We start from the raw sequence: 20363 nt of genomic DNA on the forward strand, positions 1-20363 counted from the left end.
ACGGATGATGTAATCCTTCTGTTATTCTTAGCACTGGTAAGGTCTCAGCTGGAGTGTTTTGTCCAGTTTTGGGCATCATATTTCAAGAAAGATGTGTATCAGCTGAAGACTCCAGATGAGAGTAACTAAAATTTTATGAAACGCAGCACACAGGCAGGATTGAGCAATTTCAGATTGTCTATCATAGAAAAGAGAATATTAAAGGTGACATGGTAATTGTCTTCAGCTCTTTAAAACACTACTGCAAAGAAGCAAGGGAAGTGATGCTCTCCAAATTCATGAGAACAGAAAATAAAACAGTAGGTTAAAATGCAGCAGGGAAGATTTAAACTGGGAGCAGGACAAACTTTTTCACAGTAAAGCACTGCAACAGATTGCTCAGGGGGGTGGTAGCACCTGAGCGCAGCAGGGGCCAGCTGCTGCCTCAGGGGTGGGAAGCCAGGAGCCAGGTGCAATGCCACAGCTGGCAAGGCAGGGACCCGCCAGCCAGGGCCCGTCCCACTGCCCCCAGCGAGGGATCGGGGCAGGCCAGGGAAGGCAGCCCCCAGCCCAGGTCACCAGGCAAGGGATGAGGCAAGTCCAAGGTCCAGCCAAGGAGTCAGCCGGCAGATGGGGATCAGGAGGGTGCATGGCCAAGCGAAGCAGGGCTGCAGTGGAGCTAGAGCCTGGCATCCTATGGCATTGCTGGGGCAGGGACTGATGGCCCTGGGCTGGGCTGAAATAAGGGTGCTGGGCCCACAGGCAGGCATGGGGGTTATTCCAGAGGAGGTTGGCCAGGGCCATTCAGGCCACTGATGTCCTCAGGGCTGTGGCAGGTAGAATGCCACATGGAAAGGCTGGAGGTCTTCAAGAGCAGGCTAGACAAACTCCTGGCAGGATGGGCACAGACATCTCTGATCCAGCCTTGGGGCAGAAGGAGAGACCAGATGACCTCTAGGCTTGTCTTCTTTATTTTGACATCTTAAGTTTGATGCCATGGGTCTGCATTATTGGACATCTGTTGTGGCCCATAGTGACGCTCCCCCAGACATCACAGGAAGGGTGCCTTGGACAGGATGGAAAGACGTCACACAGAGCTCTGAAAAGTCCTGGATCAAAGAGCAAGAAATATCTTTCCCACTTCTGCGGCAAATATATAAGACTGATAATTTACATCCATAGGCTTTTTATTATATTTATTATTCCAGTAATATTGTTACACTGACTATATTTTCAGTTTGGATAACCTGCTTTCACCTCTATGTCCATAAATATTCCATATGGTTAATATAAATATAACGGATGGTGAATACTAATGTATTAGCTGTTTCTACATAGTAGAAAGTAGATTATTTCTTCAGCTGTGCTTCCTTTGGCCCTGAAGATTTATGGTTTTCATACTCAGATCACTTGCTCACCCAAGTCATACCACTGTTGCCAAAGAAAGAATATACATGAATGAATGTCCACTAACAAATTTAAATTTATAGTCAGGCCACACACCTGTAAAGTTAACATCCTTCCAGATGTTACAGAAGTAATTATTTCCTACACTCACACTGTTAATTTTATCTGACTTTTTATAACTTGTAATCATTATGTGCTTCCACTTTTTCCTCCCATTTTACTTATGGAGTGTTTTTGCTGTATCTTTCTTAACTATACCCACAAAACGTGTGCTTCAGGCATCCAGTTACTCTGATATCACTAATGCTCCCTACATATCTAGCCCCTAAACTTCACAGCACACTTCAAAAAGAAAAGCCTCCATCAAGCCCAATTCAAGTATTTTGTGTGTGATACCAGATTACAAAAAACTTTGTCTTCCTCTGAATGGAGGCAAAATAGAATGCATTTTCCTGTGATGTATTTTTTATTTGTGCTTATCTCCAGGTGGAAGGGAGAGCTATAATGCCTGTAAGTGGACTGGCTCACATATGGGAGGTGCTCAATCTCCCAGAAGACTTATTTGTGAGTGTAATAAATATTGGACATTTTACTGAAGAAATTGAGTGGCTCAAGTTTTAGCCCTGGCATGTAAACTGATTGGAGTTGTAAGTTTATTCATACTTTCAAGTTGTCCTGGATGAATACACTGTATATTGTGATTTTGAGTTAATGTTTGTGTTGAAATGAGACAAAGTAATCACATGTTTTAACCAGCTAACCACTAACCCAGATGCTGGTTTTAACGTCAGGAGAAAATCTTTTTTTAGGAATAAGGGAATTGGTTTAACTGTATTCTTTCAGGGATCAATGGAGCTAGAACATTTGTAGTAGGCTCTTTTCCAGCTTTTTCCTTTCCAGACAATTTGCAACAGATTAAGCATTGGGGAAGACAGGGGCAAAGGTCCTAAGCTTCATCTAATGATTTGCTAAAGCCGTTTCTGCAGCGCTATGCCATAGCTGTGAGGGTAAGCCCAAAAGAGTTCCTTTGTTTCCAGTGTCACTCAGCAGATATGACTGATGAAGAGTATCGTGGCTCTGTCTTGCTGTTCTTCAGTCACTCGGATTTTATATAGTTACCGTAGATGACTGGAGCAAATTTCTTGTGTCAAAGGAAACAGATCAGCATCTTTTCACCACTACCTAATATTTAGACAATCTCTGTCAAAGAAACCCAAGAATACGAGGGAAACTCAGTACCATAACATGTGTTTTCAGTTACTAAGAAAACCAAAGGGCAGGTAGTGGTTTTGGATCTAATGGCAATTGATAGCCAGTTCGTATGGGAAGCAGATTGCAGTCTTCTCGCATAACCTCAAGAAACCACAATGTAAAAGCCTTCCAGTTAATGCTGACACCCCAGCAATCCAGTCACAGATTTCACTATGGATTCAGAAAAGTACCTAGATACTTCTCACAGCACTTAAATGCATTGCTGCTTCAGTACTTTTAGCCACTTAATACAGAAAGGAAAATGAATTTGTGATTTTCTATTAGCAGTGGAAGACAACTAGGTTACTGAGCTGGCTTGACTAGTCAGATGTATTGGTGTGATTGATTCACCTGCAGATCTTAGGAAAGGACCCTGGTCTCTCATCCCAAATACCAGTGCTGGGCAAATGTTTACGTACTGAAGACTGCATAGTTCCATAATTCATATGTGGGGCCATTTGGAGGATTAGCAGAGCCCTGGTTATAGCACTGTTATTGTATTTGTATAACCAACTTTGTTTTCTATCTGAAAGCTTTAATTCAGATGAGATTAGGCCATGGATGAGAGCAAGGCAATAGCTTACACAGAGGCAATTAAGAGTGGACTTGAAGAAAAGAAAGTACTGAATCCAAATCACAGAATCATTTAGCTTGGAAGGGACCTCCAGAGAATGATCCGGTACAGCTCAAATGGAAGTTAAAGCTTCAAGCAGAAATTTGTGGATAAAGCTCTATTGGTTGTTTGCAATTCAACTATATTATTTTAAAAGTCTCTCCAATATTATAACTTACTTATCTACGAATCTGCTCCTCAAACAACAAGAGTTACAAGATTTAACCTTGGTGGAACAAACTTCATTGACCTTGTCTTCAATACTTTCACTGCTACTGCTAATTCCAAAACATGCCTCATGGGAAGTTTGGACAAACACTCTAATTAGAGTCAATCCTCTTTAGATATTTTATTTGCTGTTCTTCTCTTGCCTCATTTCTTTTTCTAACTTACAATGAAAATAAATGTTTTGAGAAATTCATCTGTTGTTAGAGCTTGTTCTTCCCCTACAGCCATCAGATTCTAGATCTGCTATTAAACTTACATACTGTGAAAATGGCCTATGTGTTTTTAAAGTTCCTTTTGATGTCACAGAAGATTTTATATTTAGTAGAGCAAAAAATAAATAGTGCCATGAAGTTTTAGCCAAAACTTACTATTTTCATACATACACTTTCACTAATAAAACATTATTCCTGTCAGTAGGATTGCCTGAAAAGACAAGTTTTGACAAAGAGTCTATGAAATACCTGTGGAATTGTCCTAATGTTACTTAAACAAAAATGGGAATCGATTTATCTTAAGGAAATAACGAGTCACTTTCTGGTTTAAACGTGGTTCTTATTATTTTATGTTCACGCGGCGCCATCTTGTGGGATTCAAAGCTCATGCACAAGTACTTTGGGCAGCATAATGCCACCAGCTTTCCGAAAACTCTGGGTTGTTATTTTTACTGTCATCAGCTCATAAAGGTCAAACCAGCTTGAATCTTAGCGATGTTTCCTACAAGTCATAACTCAATACCCTTAAGAGCTTGTCCTTGTGAGAACTTTTCGAGGTGAAGAGCATTTAATGTGCTTTGCATAAGATACTTCACTTAAATGTGGGTAGGCAGGCCAAAGCTAAGTTATTTTGATTTTTCCCACTATATTTACATATGTAAAAGAAATTCATGGCTTCATTCATTTCAAATACATCACAAAATCAAAATGTGATGACAAGCCTTCTGAACCACACAGATCATGAGTCTTCCATGCAGCAAGTCCTGCTGCAGCTTGCAATACATATGATTGAATGAAAGCATATCTTTGACTGAGACATCGAAAAATCTAGAACACTTTGTAGATTTTTTTTTAAACCTATTTTAAAATTGCACCACAGTTCTAAGGTCCATAATATCCATCTTAATCTCCTCATTATATCTTTACGTATCAAACTGAAATGCTGTCTACTAAATTTCTGCCTCCTCTAATAGTATTTTTACTGTGATCAAGACATCCCTTAAGCCCATCTTGGGCAAATGAAGTACCTTTTTTCTGTAGGTTGTATTCTTAACTACATATTCATTGCTATTCATCTCCCCTTTGGGGTTTGCTATACGTAGACTGAAGGATACGTGGATAGGCATAAAAGCCATTCATACTCTTTCCATTAGCCCAGTTGTAACTTTATTCCTTAATTGTAGATTTATGGGGATTTGGGCACCTACCAAAATAGTCTTAAACAATAATCAGTTGTCATTTATATTCTTGGCCTACTTGTCTCATAAAACCTCTTAATTTTGTGAAATACTCCCTGTTAAGCCCACACAAATTTTTGGTTGTAACCCATTGAGAGGAAAGCTTAATATTCATTTGTGCTAGTGCTTGAGCAGGCTTAGGTTAGTACTTAATTACATCACTAGACCTTGTTAGCGCTGGTAGCAGGAGACTTCCAGAACTTACATTGAATGAGCACATGACTTGGTTTTCCTGGGTAGGTGCTGAAAAAGCCCCATTTCCTGATGAAACTGGATTGCATGACAAACGTCTTCTCTTGCCTTTATTAGCTTTTTTTGTTTGTTTGCTTGCTTGCTTTCTCTCCTTCCTGAAACAAAAGCGCTTTGTTTTACTTTATCTGAGAATTGTCCCCTCAAAAATCTTCGGTCTCCAAAAGCTATGTCCTAAGTATATTTATTTCTTCATCATTATTAAGCATATCAGTCTTGTATACAGTTTCAGCTTAAACTGTAAACTATTTAGGGTAAGAATAAGCTTTTTGTTGTTTTTCAGTGATGCTTCATGCAACATGGAGCACCTCAAGCATTAAGATTGCAAATACAACCCCATATATGTTTTAATTATTCATAATTCAGGCAGCTTTTCCCTGGTTAATGATCTGAGTCTTTTCTTCCACATGTATTTTGTGTCCTGTATTACAGTGGTTATGTCACTATTCTCTAAATTATGTCCCATTTGTCAACCACTTTCTAGTAGGGAGAGCATGTTCTGTCATAGTAGAGTTAATATTCAGTTAGTTTGTAACATGGTTTTTCTGCATAGATGGTCTAATGCGTTAACCACCTGTGTTAATCTATCATATCCCACTTCACACTTCATTCTGTTTCACTACTTGGACATCATTCTACAGTATTTGTAAAAATAATTTATTATTCTTCCTCACTAACAACAATATAATCCTTATTTGTTTACGTAAACTAATTCTTTAGATATGGCACAACCTAAAATTTGAGATAAATCATGGAAATCAAAGAAGTCTCCTTCATCTGTTCAGGACAACGCTGCTTATCATTATACTTTTATTTCTGTTGCATTTGCCAGCTTTTTTTTTTTTTTTTAATTGCTTTTAGCATTATTTCTACACCAAATAGTGTTGGAACATGGAAGATTGCCACAGTTTGCTTTCCGAAAGGCTGAACAAACCTGGCCTCAGCCACATCCAAAATCGTGCCCCTAGAAATATTTGGGGAATATTAGCTATCTGTCAAACAGGAAGAAAAGATGAAATTGGTTTAGTGAAATGCAACGGAATTTAATTTTCTCTCTGACACATAGCTTGATCATGAGTATGAATAACAATGTAATATTATGTAAGAATGTAGCACATGACATTGAAGCATTTCAGTATGTAAGACAAAGAATAAGCTTTTTTTAATCACAATTTTACCATAACAACCAGACAGGTCCAGAGATATTCAGTGATTCCCCAAACTGTTTCAATCAAGAAAGCCAATGCCAGCCAGAAAAAATATCTAACTCTTCTGATAGCTAACTCTATGCTCAGAATACACTGCTGCTAACTCTTGTAGTTTTATCACAAGTCTCACGACAGCTTATATTTTTCTTTAAAGACTGACCACTTGGCGGTCTGTGACTTCATGAGAATTTTAATTCTTTATGCAATTTTTTCATCTTTACAGCTGCATTTTTTAAAATTCTTTACAAATATTATTGCTATTTCATCCACTGTTTCAAAATGGTTCGGTTGACAGGAATGGAACTTGATAGCCTTTTGTATTAATTTTCCTTTTGATGAAAAAATGAAGTGTTGTTCTATGTGTCTTCAAATAACACATCAAATTGAAGGATGGGATTGTGGTTTGGGGGTGAATTCCTTTTTTTATATCTGCTACTTATTGCTAAACAACTTGGGATGATTCTTTATTATTTAAATTGCTGCACTCACATCTATCAGTTCAAGGAGAATTTATCCATAAACTTCCATAAATCCCCTTAAGAAAAAAGTATAGCAATGGTTCTGGCACTGGTTGGTAGTTGTCACACATCTTTTCGAGGTCCTTTCATCTTCTTCCATTTTTCTACTTTATATTCCTTCCTTCAGCTATTCCCCTATTACAGTGATCTTCTTATTTTAAATTTTTCAAAGAGAAAGACTGAAGCAGTCTCCAAATTCCTGACAGAACACCCTTTTGGTTTTTTTGACAAGATGATAAATATCTTCACAATATAGTTTTACTTCAAGTTCAGCATAGTTTCAGTGCAAATGTTAACACAGTTATACCTAATAACAACGCATTTTACACATTGGGAGAGCCCAGATGTTGAATATTTATATGCACTTCTGCTATAACACTCCTAATAACGCAGTAATTTAACTACATTTTCAGCCTGAGTAAATGTAATTGCTTTCAATGGTATGTTTTTAGAAGGTCTATTTATTCAGCTAATAAAAGCAGGCAGGTCCTGCTTGACTAACCTGAGCTTCTATGACAAGGTGACCTGCTTAGTGGATGAGGGAAAGGCTGCACGTGTTGTCTACCTAGACTTTAGTAAAGCCTTTGACACCATTTCCCACAGCATTCTCCTGAAGAAACTGGCTGTTCATGGCTTGGACAGGCGTATGCTTTGCTGGGTAAAAAAAATGGCTGGATGGCCGGGCCCAAAGATTTGTGGTGAGTGGAGTTAAATCCAGTTGGCAGCTGGTCACAAGTGGCATTCCCCAGGGCTCAGTATTGGGGCCAGTTCGGTTTAATATCTTTATCAATGACCTGGATGAGGGGGTAAGGTGCACCCTCAGCAAATTTGCAGATGACACCAAATTGGGTGGGAGTGTTGTTCTGCTGGAAGGTAGGAAGGCTCTACAGAGAGTTGTGGACAGGCTGGACCAATGGGCCGAGGTCAATTGTATGAGGTTCAACAAGGCCAAGTGCCAGGTCCTGCACCTCGGTCACAACAACCCCATGCAACGCTACAGGCTTGGGGAAGAGTGGCTGGAAAGCTGCCTGGCCGAAAAGGACCTGGGAGTGTTGGTCAACAGCTGGCTGAACATGAGCCAGCAGTGTGCCCAGGTGGCCAAGGCGGCCAACAGCATCCTGGCTTGTATCAGGAATGGTGTGGCCAGCAGGAGCAGGGAGGTGATTGTCCCCCTGTACTCGGCGCTGGTGAGGCCGCACCTGGAATACTGTGTCCAGTTTTGGGCCCCTCAATACAAGAAAGACATTGAGGTGCTGGAGCGTGTCCAGAGAAGTGCAAGGAAGCTGGTGAAGGGTCTGGAGCACAGGCCTTATGAGGAGCAGCTGAGGGAACTGGGGTTGTTTAGCTTGGAGAAGAGGAGGCTGAGGGGTGACCTTATCGGTCTCTACAGCTACCTGAAAGGAGGTTGTAGTGAGGTGGGTGTTGGTCTCTTCTCCCGCATAACAAGCAATAGAACGAGAGGAAATGGCCTCAGGTTGTGCCAGGGGAGGTTTAGATTGGACATTAGGAAAAGTTTCTTCACAGAAAGAGCAGTCAAGCATTGGAACAGGCTGCCCAGGGAAGTGGCGGAGTCCCCATTTAAAAGGGGTATTTAAAAGATGTGCAGATGTGGCGCTTAGGGATATGGTTTAGTGCTGGACTTGGCAGTGTCAGGTTTACAGTTGGACTCGATGATCTTAAAGGTCCTTTCCAACCTAAACAACTCTATGATTCTAACATGCCAGTGTGTGCATGAAACCTGAGGCACCATCCTGTATGATCCATGTACACAGACGTTTTCAGGGATTGCCAGAGATTTAACCCCAGCTGAAAGCCAGCACGGGGAACAAAGAACCGATGGGTTTAGCCTGTACACAAAACGTTAACAGTTCCCATTGACTTGCTACCAGCCTTTTACCTTTTGTGCCCCTGAGGACTTGCAGAACCGACTGCACAGGCAAGCAGAGGCTATGAGGTAATTTTATGAGCAGTCCCCCACGCAGATGTCCGAGTTTTCCTTCAGGGTGGCCCACCCATCTGCAGGCCCGGTTTTCCGCGTGTTTAATGAGCGCACAGAGCCCCTGCCCCACAAGGCCTGCTGCTGCCGAAGGATCCCTAAGGCATCAGACAGCGCACCGTGGGAGGACAGCCCTGAGACAGGAAGACCCAGACATGTGAGGTGATTTTTTTCTTATTAAGCGCAGAGGCAGGTGCCGGGGCTGCTCGGCGGGGACGAGGGGCGAGCACGGAGCCCTGCGGGGAACGGGCAGCCCCACGCCCTCCAACGGCCGCAACGGCTGACAGCCCGCCTTAGCCCCGCGCGTTCCCCTTCTCCCTTCCGATTGGCTCCTCGGCTCCCATTCTCCGCCAATCCCCGACCGCGCTCCGCAACGCAGCTCCTTCCCCTTCCCGCCCCAGCTGCCGCCGGCGCGCCGCGAGGAGCCGCCGAGCGGGGCGGGTCAGGGGGGCGTTAGCCCCGCCCCTCCCCAACGGCCATCCCGTCCGTCAGGCGAGCAGGCTCGGGATTGGTCGGCTCGCGGCGCCCCCTCCCCCCCCGGTCGGGGACGGGGCGGGCCGGGTGGTCCCGCCCCCGCGTCAGGCGGGGCTGGGCCATGGCCGGGCCGGGGTCTGCGCGGCCCTGCAAGGTGCGTGCGGGGCGCTTGGGGCCCCTCCCCGCCTGCAGTCGGGTCTCGGCCCTCTCTTCGGGTGCCTCCTTGGGCCCCTGATTTGCGGGGAGCGGGGTGAGGGGTGTCCCCGCCGAGTGCGGAGATGGGCGATCGGCATAACGGCTGCTGAGGGGGAGCCGGGCCTTCCGGCAGGGAATGGCTGTGCTTGCCTGGCCTTGGCCCAGCAGCCCTCCCTCAGGGCTCAGCGGCTTTGTGTGTGTCGGTAAGGGGCACCGCAGCGAGCTTTCCGGTCAAGGGTTCTTCCACCTCGGGCTCTGTGTGGTTTGAGCAGTGGCCGTAGTTTATTTTTAAAATCCCCAAAGTTCAGGTGTGTACAGAGCTTGGTTTCAGTCTGGAATGTATGTTTGTATGTCAGCCCTTGACCGTGTCATTAGGTGAGTTACTGTAGAATGCCACAGAAATTAATAAAGTTTCATGCTATAAGGGCATGTTTTGTGAAATGAAAACTGCAAGATTCAGTCCTCAGTGGTAGTGGTGGCCCCTTCCTTGGTCTGAGAGCTGTGAATTAACTGATCTGCCTTGGCAAAAGTTCTTGGAATTAGTGCTTAATGGTAGTCTTCAATTATTGTGTGAAGTACTTCATGAAAATCAAAATATATTTCTGTAATTAGCAGGTACTGTCTTCTGGAAGGCTAACAGGAGCAGCTAAATTAACGAATGGAAGAAAACAGTAAGACCTTAATTATGAATACTATCTAAGATTGAGTGTACATGTGAGCGTTTGGGAACCGTATACTTGTCATACCCAACAACTAGCCAGAAATTCTTTGTATATATTAGAAAATGTTTTTAGCTGAAAGGCAGTACAGCCAGATTCTCAGCAGTCCATGAATAGACAGACACAAACTGAATAGAAATTTTGCCTGTAGAAATACAGGCTTGAGTCCTTCTGCGTGTTTTATTTGTAGAAGACTGAATTTGTATAGTTATGAGCTGTACATTAGACTGTTGAGTAAAGACTGAATTCTCCTTTGACATGAGCCGTTAATATATGCTAAACACGTTTGTTGCAGCAGTGCAAAGTTTTCAGAAAGGGAAAGGTATTTTGTTTCTTGATAAAATTAATTTACTTTATTTTGGTATTATTGAATAAAAGTGAATTTTTTACTTTGCTGCATATTAAGGAGGTAGTGTAAACAGTGAATTTGACTTTTTCAGGTTTGGCTTAAGAAAAGGATGTCATTCTGATGTGGAGTCTGGATACTCTCTCTATTCCACTGACTCTGACGATCGGGTAATTAAATGACTTTTTAATACAGTCATCTATGTTTATCTGAAGAGAAGGGAAACTGAAATACCTTGAGTAAAAGAAGAAAAACAGGTTAATTTAGATACTACTGCATCTGGACTAGAAATTGCTTCTGCAAAGCTAGCAAGAGTGTCTATGTTGCATCTTGCAGATACATGCAAGTTGGCTTTGTGTGCAGTGTGTTTGGCTCTCACAAATTGCATCACCTCATTAAGGCACAGGATATATTTTGCAAACATAACTATGCTGTTTATGGACTAGAGCTGGCCCTGGCAGAAGTATAGCCATATTTGTTAGGTTTTGTGCCTAAAGAATGAGTTGTCAGCACTGCAGCGCTGTTTTCTGTGTAGTGCTCAGTCAGTTATCTCCAAAATAGAAATAGGCTGTAGATAATAGCTTAACTGTACATGGAAATAAGAATGAAAATAAGAAAAAATAAGAAAAAAAGAATAAAAACCACACATGCACTTATCAAAACATGAAATCCAGCAAATGGATATGTGTGCAAGAACACAATTTAAGTTTTTTGCAAGATGTGCGTGTTTGCAAACTTTCATGTAACTGCAAAGTAGTACATGTAAGATGACATGGTTTTGCTGGTTATCAGTTGTTCTTTTTCAGGTGACAGAGTGGGGAACACTCCCTTCTAAAATAGGATCTTGGTTTACTAAAAGAAAACAGTGATGCTCATTTTCTGACTGCAGTATTCTTTGTGCAGGTTGATACTATTCATAATGGACTTGACCGTTGTGCAGCTTTACTGAAGAATATCTTACAAAATGAGGCTACAGGTTGTACCTATTGAACATTTAAGTTAAGTTTTTAGTTTTTTATAAGACTGTTTTGATTTGTTTTGTTGACTAGTTTTTGTTTCGACTAATACTAGGAAGGGAGACTATCCACAAGCAACCTGGGAAAACAACTTCTGCTAAAATTAATTCCAAGCCTTTGCTAAACAAAGGAAATACTTCCAAGAAGAAAGGGTTGAAAAAAACCATTACTCCTGCCCACGTCCAAAAAGAAATTGGTAAGCGGGCTTTCTTCGGCTTGCTTTATTCTGAAATAAAAGTGAGCCACTCCTCAACTTACTGAGGCAATACAACAAGGCTTCAGATAATTGTTGTTGTTTGTTATAGGTTGATCCGGGGCTGGATCCACAAAAGGATGTAGGCATTACTCATTGCCTTTTAGAAACTTAAATGTTTGCTAAACAGTTACTAAAATTCACAAATGTTTGAGCTTCATGTACAAGGAAGACAGTTGAGTGTGTTTACAAATACCAAAATCATGAAGTTTAGCTGGTAGGAAGTGTGGAGGAGAATGATAATACCCATGCCTCATTTTTCTTGGACAGTGAAGCATTACAGTGCTTGGTCTCTGTTTGGGATATGCAGCTATAAACTGTCCTGGAGGTAGGTAGGTGTCCAGCCAGGTTTTTCTCAAAGATCAATTTCTGGAAACAGGGAAGTGTTGCAACAGTTAATAAGAACTCAGATGGTTTAGTGGCCAGAGCACTTGAATGGAAAGGCAGATGGAGTACTCTAGGCTGAGTTGCTCTCGGTTGCAATATTTCACTTTTACTAGTATTTCTCCCTCTCTCCATCCCATTTCTTTTGTGTGATTTCTAAACTAGTAGACAGGTGGGGCCTGTAGACTAGGGGTGCAGCAGCAGGCCTGTTTTGTGAATTGTAGAAGGTGAGCACATAGTTGATATCTTCCAGCACTGTAAAAATACGGAGTTGTAATTATACCCAACATAAGAAAATTAGGTTTGGAGAGTGCTTTAGTACGGGTTATTCCAAATGGTTTAAAAGCTTAGGAAGCAGCTAAGCAGAGATTTCTAAGAATTGCATTTTTGAACAGGCCTTTTGTAGGACTGAATCTCTGTGCAGTCTGTCCAACTGGGTTAGGCTGCTCTGTCTGGAAGAAAAAAATGATGGATTAATTTGCTGGTGAGTAAAAATCTGACTGGAATCTTAAGCTGCAGTGTCTTCTGGTTTTCTTTTTCAAAGGAACCTGCCAGAGTCTGCCTGATGACACAATGAGTCTGTGTAGATTAAGACAGACAACTTCAGCTGCCTTTTTTGTTCTTTCTTTCTCTGTAGTGCCAATATCAAATAGAAAACGTGCCTCGTCCACCACACCTTCTACCGAGAAAGAACTTTCCAGCGCAGCACAGGATCAGATGGTTCAACCAGTTCATGTGCCTTGCAGTCAACACTCTCCTGTGATGCATCAGAAACTGTGTGAGCATGTGCAAACTCAGATGTCTCTGATAACTGGCCAACCACCACAGAACAGTAACGACATTCCTGCTGTAACTCCTTTTCCTACCTCAAATCACGGTTAGTGGAACTATTAACGTAGAGCCTACTATTTTACTGTATGAGTTTTGCCCAAAATTGCCCTGATCTATAAGTGTTGTTTTCTTTTAGGATGTCAAAATGTTGCAGCTTTTAATTATCGATTACCTACCTCCACACCAGCTCTGTCTGGGCAGCATTCAGCTAATTCCTTATCTACTCAGTCAGTAAGTAAAAGTTTGATTCTGACTACTAATAAATGTTTTAAATTATCACTGCCTATTTATTTATATATTTACTTGTGGGGGGGGTTTCTTGGGTGTTGTAATAATTTTCCTTAAAGAAAAAAATTTCATATTTCAACCTATAGTGATGAACAGAATAAATAATGAGAGAAAATACTGCTATTTAAAACACATTTTATATAGACACCAAAAAATGAAATTAGAGGCATTTCAACTGGCTGCTTCTTTCTGCATGGTGAATTCTGTAATGGACAGTGAACGTGGAAGGTGCAGGAAATTATTCATTACTGTTAATAGTTACATTCTCAGCAAGACACATCAGGATCATTAACCAACTCCTGATAAAAGAAATCATATCTCGTATGTAGCTTTTCCCTGCCAATGATCAAGTTGATTGTTTCTTCAGATACTGTGTATTATCGTAGAGCCCCATTTTAAAATACTTGTGTGTTTCAGGGTATAGAATAGAACTAATGGAGAGTACCAACTGCCACCTTGGGAAATGTGGTAAAGGGCTCACACCTTGAAACTGTAAGACTGTAGACTTACCTTCCATCTGCAGGCAATCCATGTATAGTTAGTGCTGTCCTTGACTTTTAAGAAATTCATCTACTTACAATATTGAAAGGTAACAGTGTTATCTTTTATTTTTTTTTCTTCCCTGTTCTGGTTTGATTCAGGGAATGGAATAAAGCAAAAAAAAAAACAAAAACAAAACACTGCTGAGATTTTTTTGTTACAGAACAGCTGAAAAAAGAACTGTGCTTTAATGTTGCCAATAGCATTTAAGATAAAGGTAATCTAAACCAGAATTACATTTTAATTACTCCTTAATATACTGGAAAACTATGCAATTAATCAGTCATAGTTGCTTTTATAATTTGCAAAGTATGATCAAGACTACATTGAGTCAGACAAGGGTTTTTTGGTTTGTTGGGGGTTTTTTTTAAGATTTTAAAAAAAATCATATTTTTTGTTTAATATGAATATTCTTTATGCAGGATGTTCCTGTAGACAGTGGCAATGAATGTGTGCTAGAGATGGGAGGACCTGTGGTTTGCCCACTGGTTTCTGCTGCTCCTACTGCTGCTGCGCAAATACAGTCTGCCACTGCTCTTCCTAATGTGATCCCTTGTATAGCATCAGGTGCTTCAAGTAACTGTACGGTGCCTACATTCATCCCCTCATCTTCTGGCAGAGAGGTGACCCCAAAGCATGAGCAACAGATAAAAGAAGCAGATTTGATAAGATGCATACAAGCTCACCTGGCCCTGTTACAATCACATGAAATGATGAACAGCAGGACTGAACAGAAGCACCATCATCATTGTCCAGCAAAACATAATGCTTCAAGTAACAAGGAGGAGGATACTTCTGAAGAACACAGTGAGGACATGGTCAGTGAAGAAGACGAATTGAATGTCCTTGACATAGCCCCAGTGAGAGATTCAAGCTGTAAGACAAGTTTTGTGAAGAAAGTTCTAAAATCTCGAAAAGAAAGTCCAGAAGAAACAGCCAATAAAGTTAAGACTGTAAAATATCTTCTGGGAGAGCTCAGAGCACTGATAACAGATCAAGGTGAGAGCATTTTCATTGTGCTGTAGGGTGATTACGTACAAATAACACAAGAGCTGTATTAAATGAGTGAGCACTTCAGTTTCTGGAAGTTGTATGTGTCAGATGATATGTGACATCGTAGAGTGGTTTTCCACAACTTTAATAGCTTCATGTTTCACTCTGGATGAGTATTAAATTATTTTTTGAAGGATTGTAACAGATTGTTCTCATTTCATATACAGTGTTTTCCCCTGAGAAAGGGAACAATGTAGACAGATTGCAACGGCAATCCCACCCAGGTTGGTCTGAGAGATGGTGGGTTGTGATTTATCAAGAACCTAAAGCATAGTTTTCATAGTTAAGCTTCAAAATTTTAAATAAGTAAGTATAGTTAAAATAGAGATGAGATTTTCTTAGGAAAAAAAAAAGCAGATACTATTATATTACTTTGTGGATTGCTTAATTGCATATAAAATATTACTGTCATATTACAGGTTTATATGTTTATGGCGTCTTTTTTTCCCTCACCTCTTGCAGATGATTCAGAAATGTTAAGGCTGATGAGTGAAATAGAAGACTGCATATCATTGCTCCCAGCTGTAGCGGGAAGTATGAATATACAAGCTGAAATAGCACTAGCTTTACAGCCTCTCAGAAGTGAAAATGCTCAGCTGCGTAGGTTAGTAACTCGTCAGTGATTCTGTATTTACTGCAAATGCACCTAAAGCATCTTTAACTGGTCTGTTCTAAATTGCGTATTTTAGCATTGTTATGGTGTAAGTGTTATGCCCTTTCATTCTTGTCTGTGCAGTTTTTATATATTAGAAAGTGTGTTGATAAGGCTGTATAGTTTAAATAATTAACACATAGCAAGACTTCAGTTAATACAGATGTTTTAGTAGCATCAGTTACATCATGATTGGGCCTTTGTCTAGGTGGGACCAATGTATCATTGTCTCTGAAAGCTGCAGTATCAAGGTAATTAGCCTGCTTATATTCTTTTGTAGTGTATTATCAAATGGAAAAATGTCTCTCATTTCAGGGGAGCTCTCAAATACATAACTGGGTAGCACTTTACTTCAGAACAGAGGGAAAGATATTTACCAGAACTTGCAAAGGGTCCTTTGTGTTGAACAAATATAGGAATGTAAGAAAAATGCATTATTAAAACTTTTTCATATTTCTGAAACATTCTGTGACATTTAATTCTCAGTAGCAGCTTTTTACCAAACTAATTTAAAATGCAGTGGTTTTGAACTTATTCTGAATTTCTGAGTTTATGCTTTTTCACAATTCACATTTAGGAGACTTAGAATATTAAACCAGCAACTTGGGGAACGAGAAAGAAGTGAGAAGGCATCTGGACAGAACTGCAGCTATGAATGTAAAGTACTAATAGAGAATGATGCTTGTTAAGGACATTTTTGTTAAAGTTTTGTTTAGATAGATATAGACATATAAAGATATATAAATAAAAAATAACAGTACATATTGTGGCCTTCAGTAGCAACTGAACTAAGTGTCATGGGTGTAATCATGCAACTGCATTTGCATGGATTGTTGTGCCTGTTTAGACTCCACATAGCAAGACTCAGCCCTTCAGCTGACGAGCAAATTATTTTTCCTTACATGTGTCTTAAAATGGAGATGACATACTAGATATTTAAGAAGAAAGCTTCAGTTTTATCTTGCTGTCTCAAAATCCCTTCTCTCTGTAAGCAAAATTCATATTACCAAGATTATTTAAAAACTTAGTTTGATTTAGAATTGTACCACACAAAACACTTAAACTTTTTATGTTTTATTTTTGGTAGTAGTTTCTTTGCAGTCCTTGAATATGATGCTCCAGAGTCAATTGAAAGAATCACTGAAAGGCCTTGAGTCACTACAGGCTAAAAATGAAGAACTACTTAAAATAATAGAAAGTCAGAAAGAAGAAAATAAACATCTTGCAAAAGATATTCAAGATAAAGAAGAAGAATTGCTTGAAAACAAACAGCATTATGACATTCATTCCACCAAGCTCAAGATTGGTATGTGTTTTGAATTTGTTTATTCTTCATTTAGTGTTTTAACACTTAAATAATTAGGTTCATTTTTTGGCATTGTAGAAGTAGAAGAGGCATTAGCAAACGTGAAGAGCCTTCAGTTTAAGCTGGAAGCTTCAGAGAAAGAAAATAAGATTTTGGGCATAACATTACGTCAGCGTGATGCAGAAGTTAACAGGCTGCGTGAATTAACCAGGTACTATTGGCTAAGCTATTTTTTGCCTCTTGACATCACACTTGTGCCCCTTTGGATTATTGTAATCTTAGTGTCTTGGTGGTGGTAGGTCATGTAGGCTAAAACTTCTTTTTGTAGCTACTTTTGCTACAGTGGTGCTGTAATTTTGTTAAAACAGAGTTGTCATGCTCTGTGACTTGAGTTCTGTTGTAAAGTAAAATGCTATCTGCCGTAACTTGTGCTAAGTTTTAACTTTTCATAGCAGACCTGCTGATAAGCAGCTCCATAGGGAAGTGCATGGACCTGAAAACCTACTGATATTTCCCCTGAAGCTAGAGTCTGGAAACTAACTCTTAACCTGAATTGAGGAGGGTCGGTCGGTCGGTCGGTCTGTCTGTCTGTCTGTCTGTCTGTCTGTCTGTCTGTCTGTCTGTCTTCACGCTGGTTCAGAATTTGGTCTGTTTTGCAAAAGTCTTGCAGAAAGATCTGTCTTCAGGACCCACAGCAAGCTCTTCCTGTGGGAATGAGCAGCACTTTCTTTAATTGTACACACATTTGAAGTAGGTTATGCCCACATATTAATTATGGGTAAAGGTGGGAGTTCTTGGATCACTGAATGAAGGTGGTGTTACTCACAATTTTTTAGAACTATTACTGTGAATTTATTTCATCTTGGTCTTTTATGATTAATACAGTGGCAAGATGAGAGACTTAAATAGCTTTCTGCACATGCAAAGTGGTATATACGTAAAATTTGTTTGGACATGATGCGCACAGGAAGTTAAATTGTTGTCTGTCTTGTTTATAGTTGATACTGATTGGAATGGCAGAATATTTTTAATCAGCACTTCAGATTCTGTAGAAGTTTAGACACATTACACGCTTCTATGACTACTGTACTGACCACCAGATGGTAGTATAATGATGTCTTATTACATGTGTATACGTATATGCTATATAAGCAAGCATTTAAGCGTTCATTTCTTTTTATGTACAAAGCAGAAAGTGAGAAGAGTTATTTCTTTTATTATATTTTTTATATTTAGATGCAATGGGAAGAAAACATTTCTCACTGATTTTGATAACTGTTTCAATATGCTTTGTAACAGTTTCTTGACATCAGTTTATTTCATTTTGTAGTACTCAAAGCAGGTAAATCAGCAATAATCTCGAGAACTTCATTGGGTTGTGCTGTTTTAGTTACTTTAAAGGCACATTGAGCTGAGCTGAAGAAAGAAATTAAAGAAATTGGATTTGGTTCACATCTATATTGTTTTATGACAACATGTAGAAAGAGAATTGTAACTTTGCTGCAGTCTGATAAATCTAATGTTTTGATGTTATATAAAAATTTTTAACTTTTTTTAGTGACTATTTTTAAATCTGGTTAATTGATCGTATCTTAACAGGACCTTGCAGGGCAGTATGGCCAAGCTTCTGTCTGACCTCACAGTAGACAACGTTAGACCCAAACCTGAAAAAGGTCTCTCGAAGTCTCTTTTGGAAGACCATGAAAAGCAGATACAACCTGATCCGTTTCCTGGGAGTACTTCAGTAATGACTTACCTTAAAAAATTAGAAATGGATCATATTTTGACAGATACAGAACTTCAGTTCTCAAATAGAAGTGGAGAATTAGAAATGCAAAATCTAGCATATGAAAAGTTTGCTGCTGAAGGAAGTAAAATAAACAGTACATTCTCAGAAGGAGGAACATCAGCTCCCAGAATACTACTGACCTCACTGAAACAAGATGCAGAAACCGTTAGTGATTCTGGGACTTTACTAGATGACCAAAACAAGTTAGATGAGACTGTTTATATTCCATTGACTAGCAGTGCCTCAAAAAAACAGCAGCCAATCTCTGAAAGAACTGGTGTGCTACCCCAAAGTAGAGGAGCTTGTAAGATGTTAGACTACCACTGTGAGCTCTCAAACTATGTGCAGCAGAATGGATGTGAGATTGCAAAGGATCCAACTATTCTGGATAAATTAAATGCTGGGTACAGTGTGAAAAAGACTGTGGAAAATACGCTTGAAGTTACAGGGGATAAAGCGAAGCCAGAAGGAGACGAAGTCCAAATGAGGCCAAAAGGCACTCCAAGTGGAGCTGCAAAAGACTTCACAGATAAACAAGACCAACCTCAGCCTGGTACATACCCTTGCGTACCAATGCTATTTCCGAAAGGGATTTCTCAGAAAAAAGGCAGTGAAATAGCTGGGTTTAGTTCCATTTCGTTTGATGATATGTCAGGGAAGTCTCAATGGAGTGCATCCTCTTTCTCAACATTTACTTCTCGAGATGAAGAGGACTTTAAGAATAGCTTAGCAGCCTTGGATGCCAACATAGCTAGGTTACAAAGAACTCTGCAAAATAGCATTATGAAACAATGAGTGTGAGGAAACATAATGGCGTGCACTTGTTTGGGTTATTTAGGCTTTTCTGAAGTATATTAGTAAGTATGGTACTGATACGAATGTATGTGTTTTTTGGTATGGAATGACTTGTTTCTACCTGTTTAAATTATGGATGGGATTTGTTCCTCATTAAGCTATGGTGCTGCTTCCCTTGATGTGTGCAACTTGAAATAACTGGTATAAATGCCTTTTTTTAAATTATGACTTAGGTTTATACTCTTTAATTGCAAAATTAATTCTTACAACAGCACTTGATAACTATTTAAGAAACAGGTGTGCTGTTAGTAATACAGTTTTTCTATTAAATCATAAAGTACACTTGCATGTTTTTTCTGTGTGCTTTTTCAAAGTAGTAAGAACAGCATTGAGAGATGCATTTGAAGTCAGTTACAGATGTGATAAAGAGAAATTTTTATTTCATTATTATTTGACTGTTACATAATGGATGCAGTTATTTTCCTTGGTTATGACCATATATTTCAAGAAATTAGCTCCTTGTTCTGGTTCACCATGAAGGTGTGCAAACAGTAGTGTCAATATCAAAGAAACAGGTGGGCCGGACTTCTTATTCAGCTGCATTGCTTCTTAATCCAAGCTGAGTTTAATCAAGAAGTGGGAGTTTAACTGGTGAGAGTGGAGCTGCCTTGACCTTAAGAAGTGTTCTGCCTTGACTACGCAGATCTCTTCAAGCTGTTTTTTTTTAGAGAGGAACTTAGGTGCAGAAGGCTAAATTAAATGTCTTTGTTTAACAGGGTTTTTTTTTTGTTTTCTGAAGAACAGGTACCATACATGGGCAAGA

At 39.9% G+C, this 20363-nt stretch overlaps 1 protein-coding gene across 1 annotated transcript; it reads left to right on the top strand.

The window, feature by feature from the left end:
- Positions 1-9494: 9494 nt before the first annotated feature.
- On the top strand, positions 9495-19761 carry CCDC14 (coiled-coil domain containing 14). Its single transcript, XM_075710854.1, has 13 exons — positions 9495-9527; positions 10184-10239; positions 10728-10803; positions 11537-11609; positions 11705-11845; positions 12924-13163; positions 13254-13348; positions 14368-14944; positions 15461-15602; positions 16228-16307; positions 16738-16956; positions 17035-17167; positions 18556-19761. The coding sequence occupies exons 1-13, from the start codon at positions 9495-9497 to the stop codon at positions 19538-19540; spliced, it is 2850 nt and encodes a 949-aa protein (XP_075566969.1). The 3' UTR covers positions 19541-19761.
- Positions 19762-20363: the final 602 nt, after the last annotated feature.

This window comes from Pelecanus crispus, chromosome 5 (assembly GCF_030463565.1).
Source record: "Pelecanus crispus isolate bPelCri1 chromosome 5, bPelCri1.pri, whole genome shotgun sequence".
Lineage (NCBI taxonomy): Eukaryota > Metazoa > Chordata > Aves > Pelecaniformes > Pelecanidae > Pelecanus > Pelecanus crispus.

Bases quoted from the DNA above. Each gene is read 5' to 3' on its own strand.
- CCDC14 (XM_075710854.1), top strand. From the start codon at position 9,495: ATGGCCGGGCCGGGGTCTGCGCGGCCCTGCAAG. The intron at 9,528-10,183 runs GTGCGTGCGGGG...TGTAATTAGCAG, and splicing joins GGTCTGCGCGGCCCTGCAAG to GTACTGTCTTCTGGAAGGCT. The intron at 13,349-14,367 runs GTAAGTAAAAGT...TTCTTTATGCAG, and splicing joins ATTCCTTATCTACTCAGTCA to GATGTTCCTGTAGACAGTGG.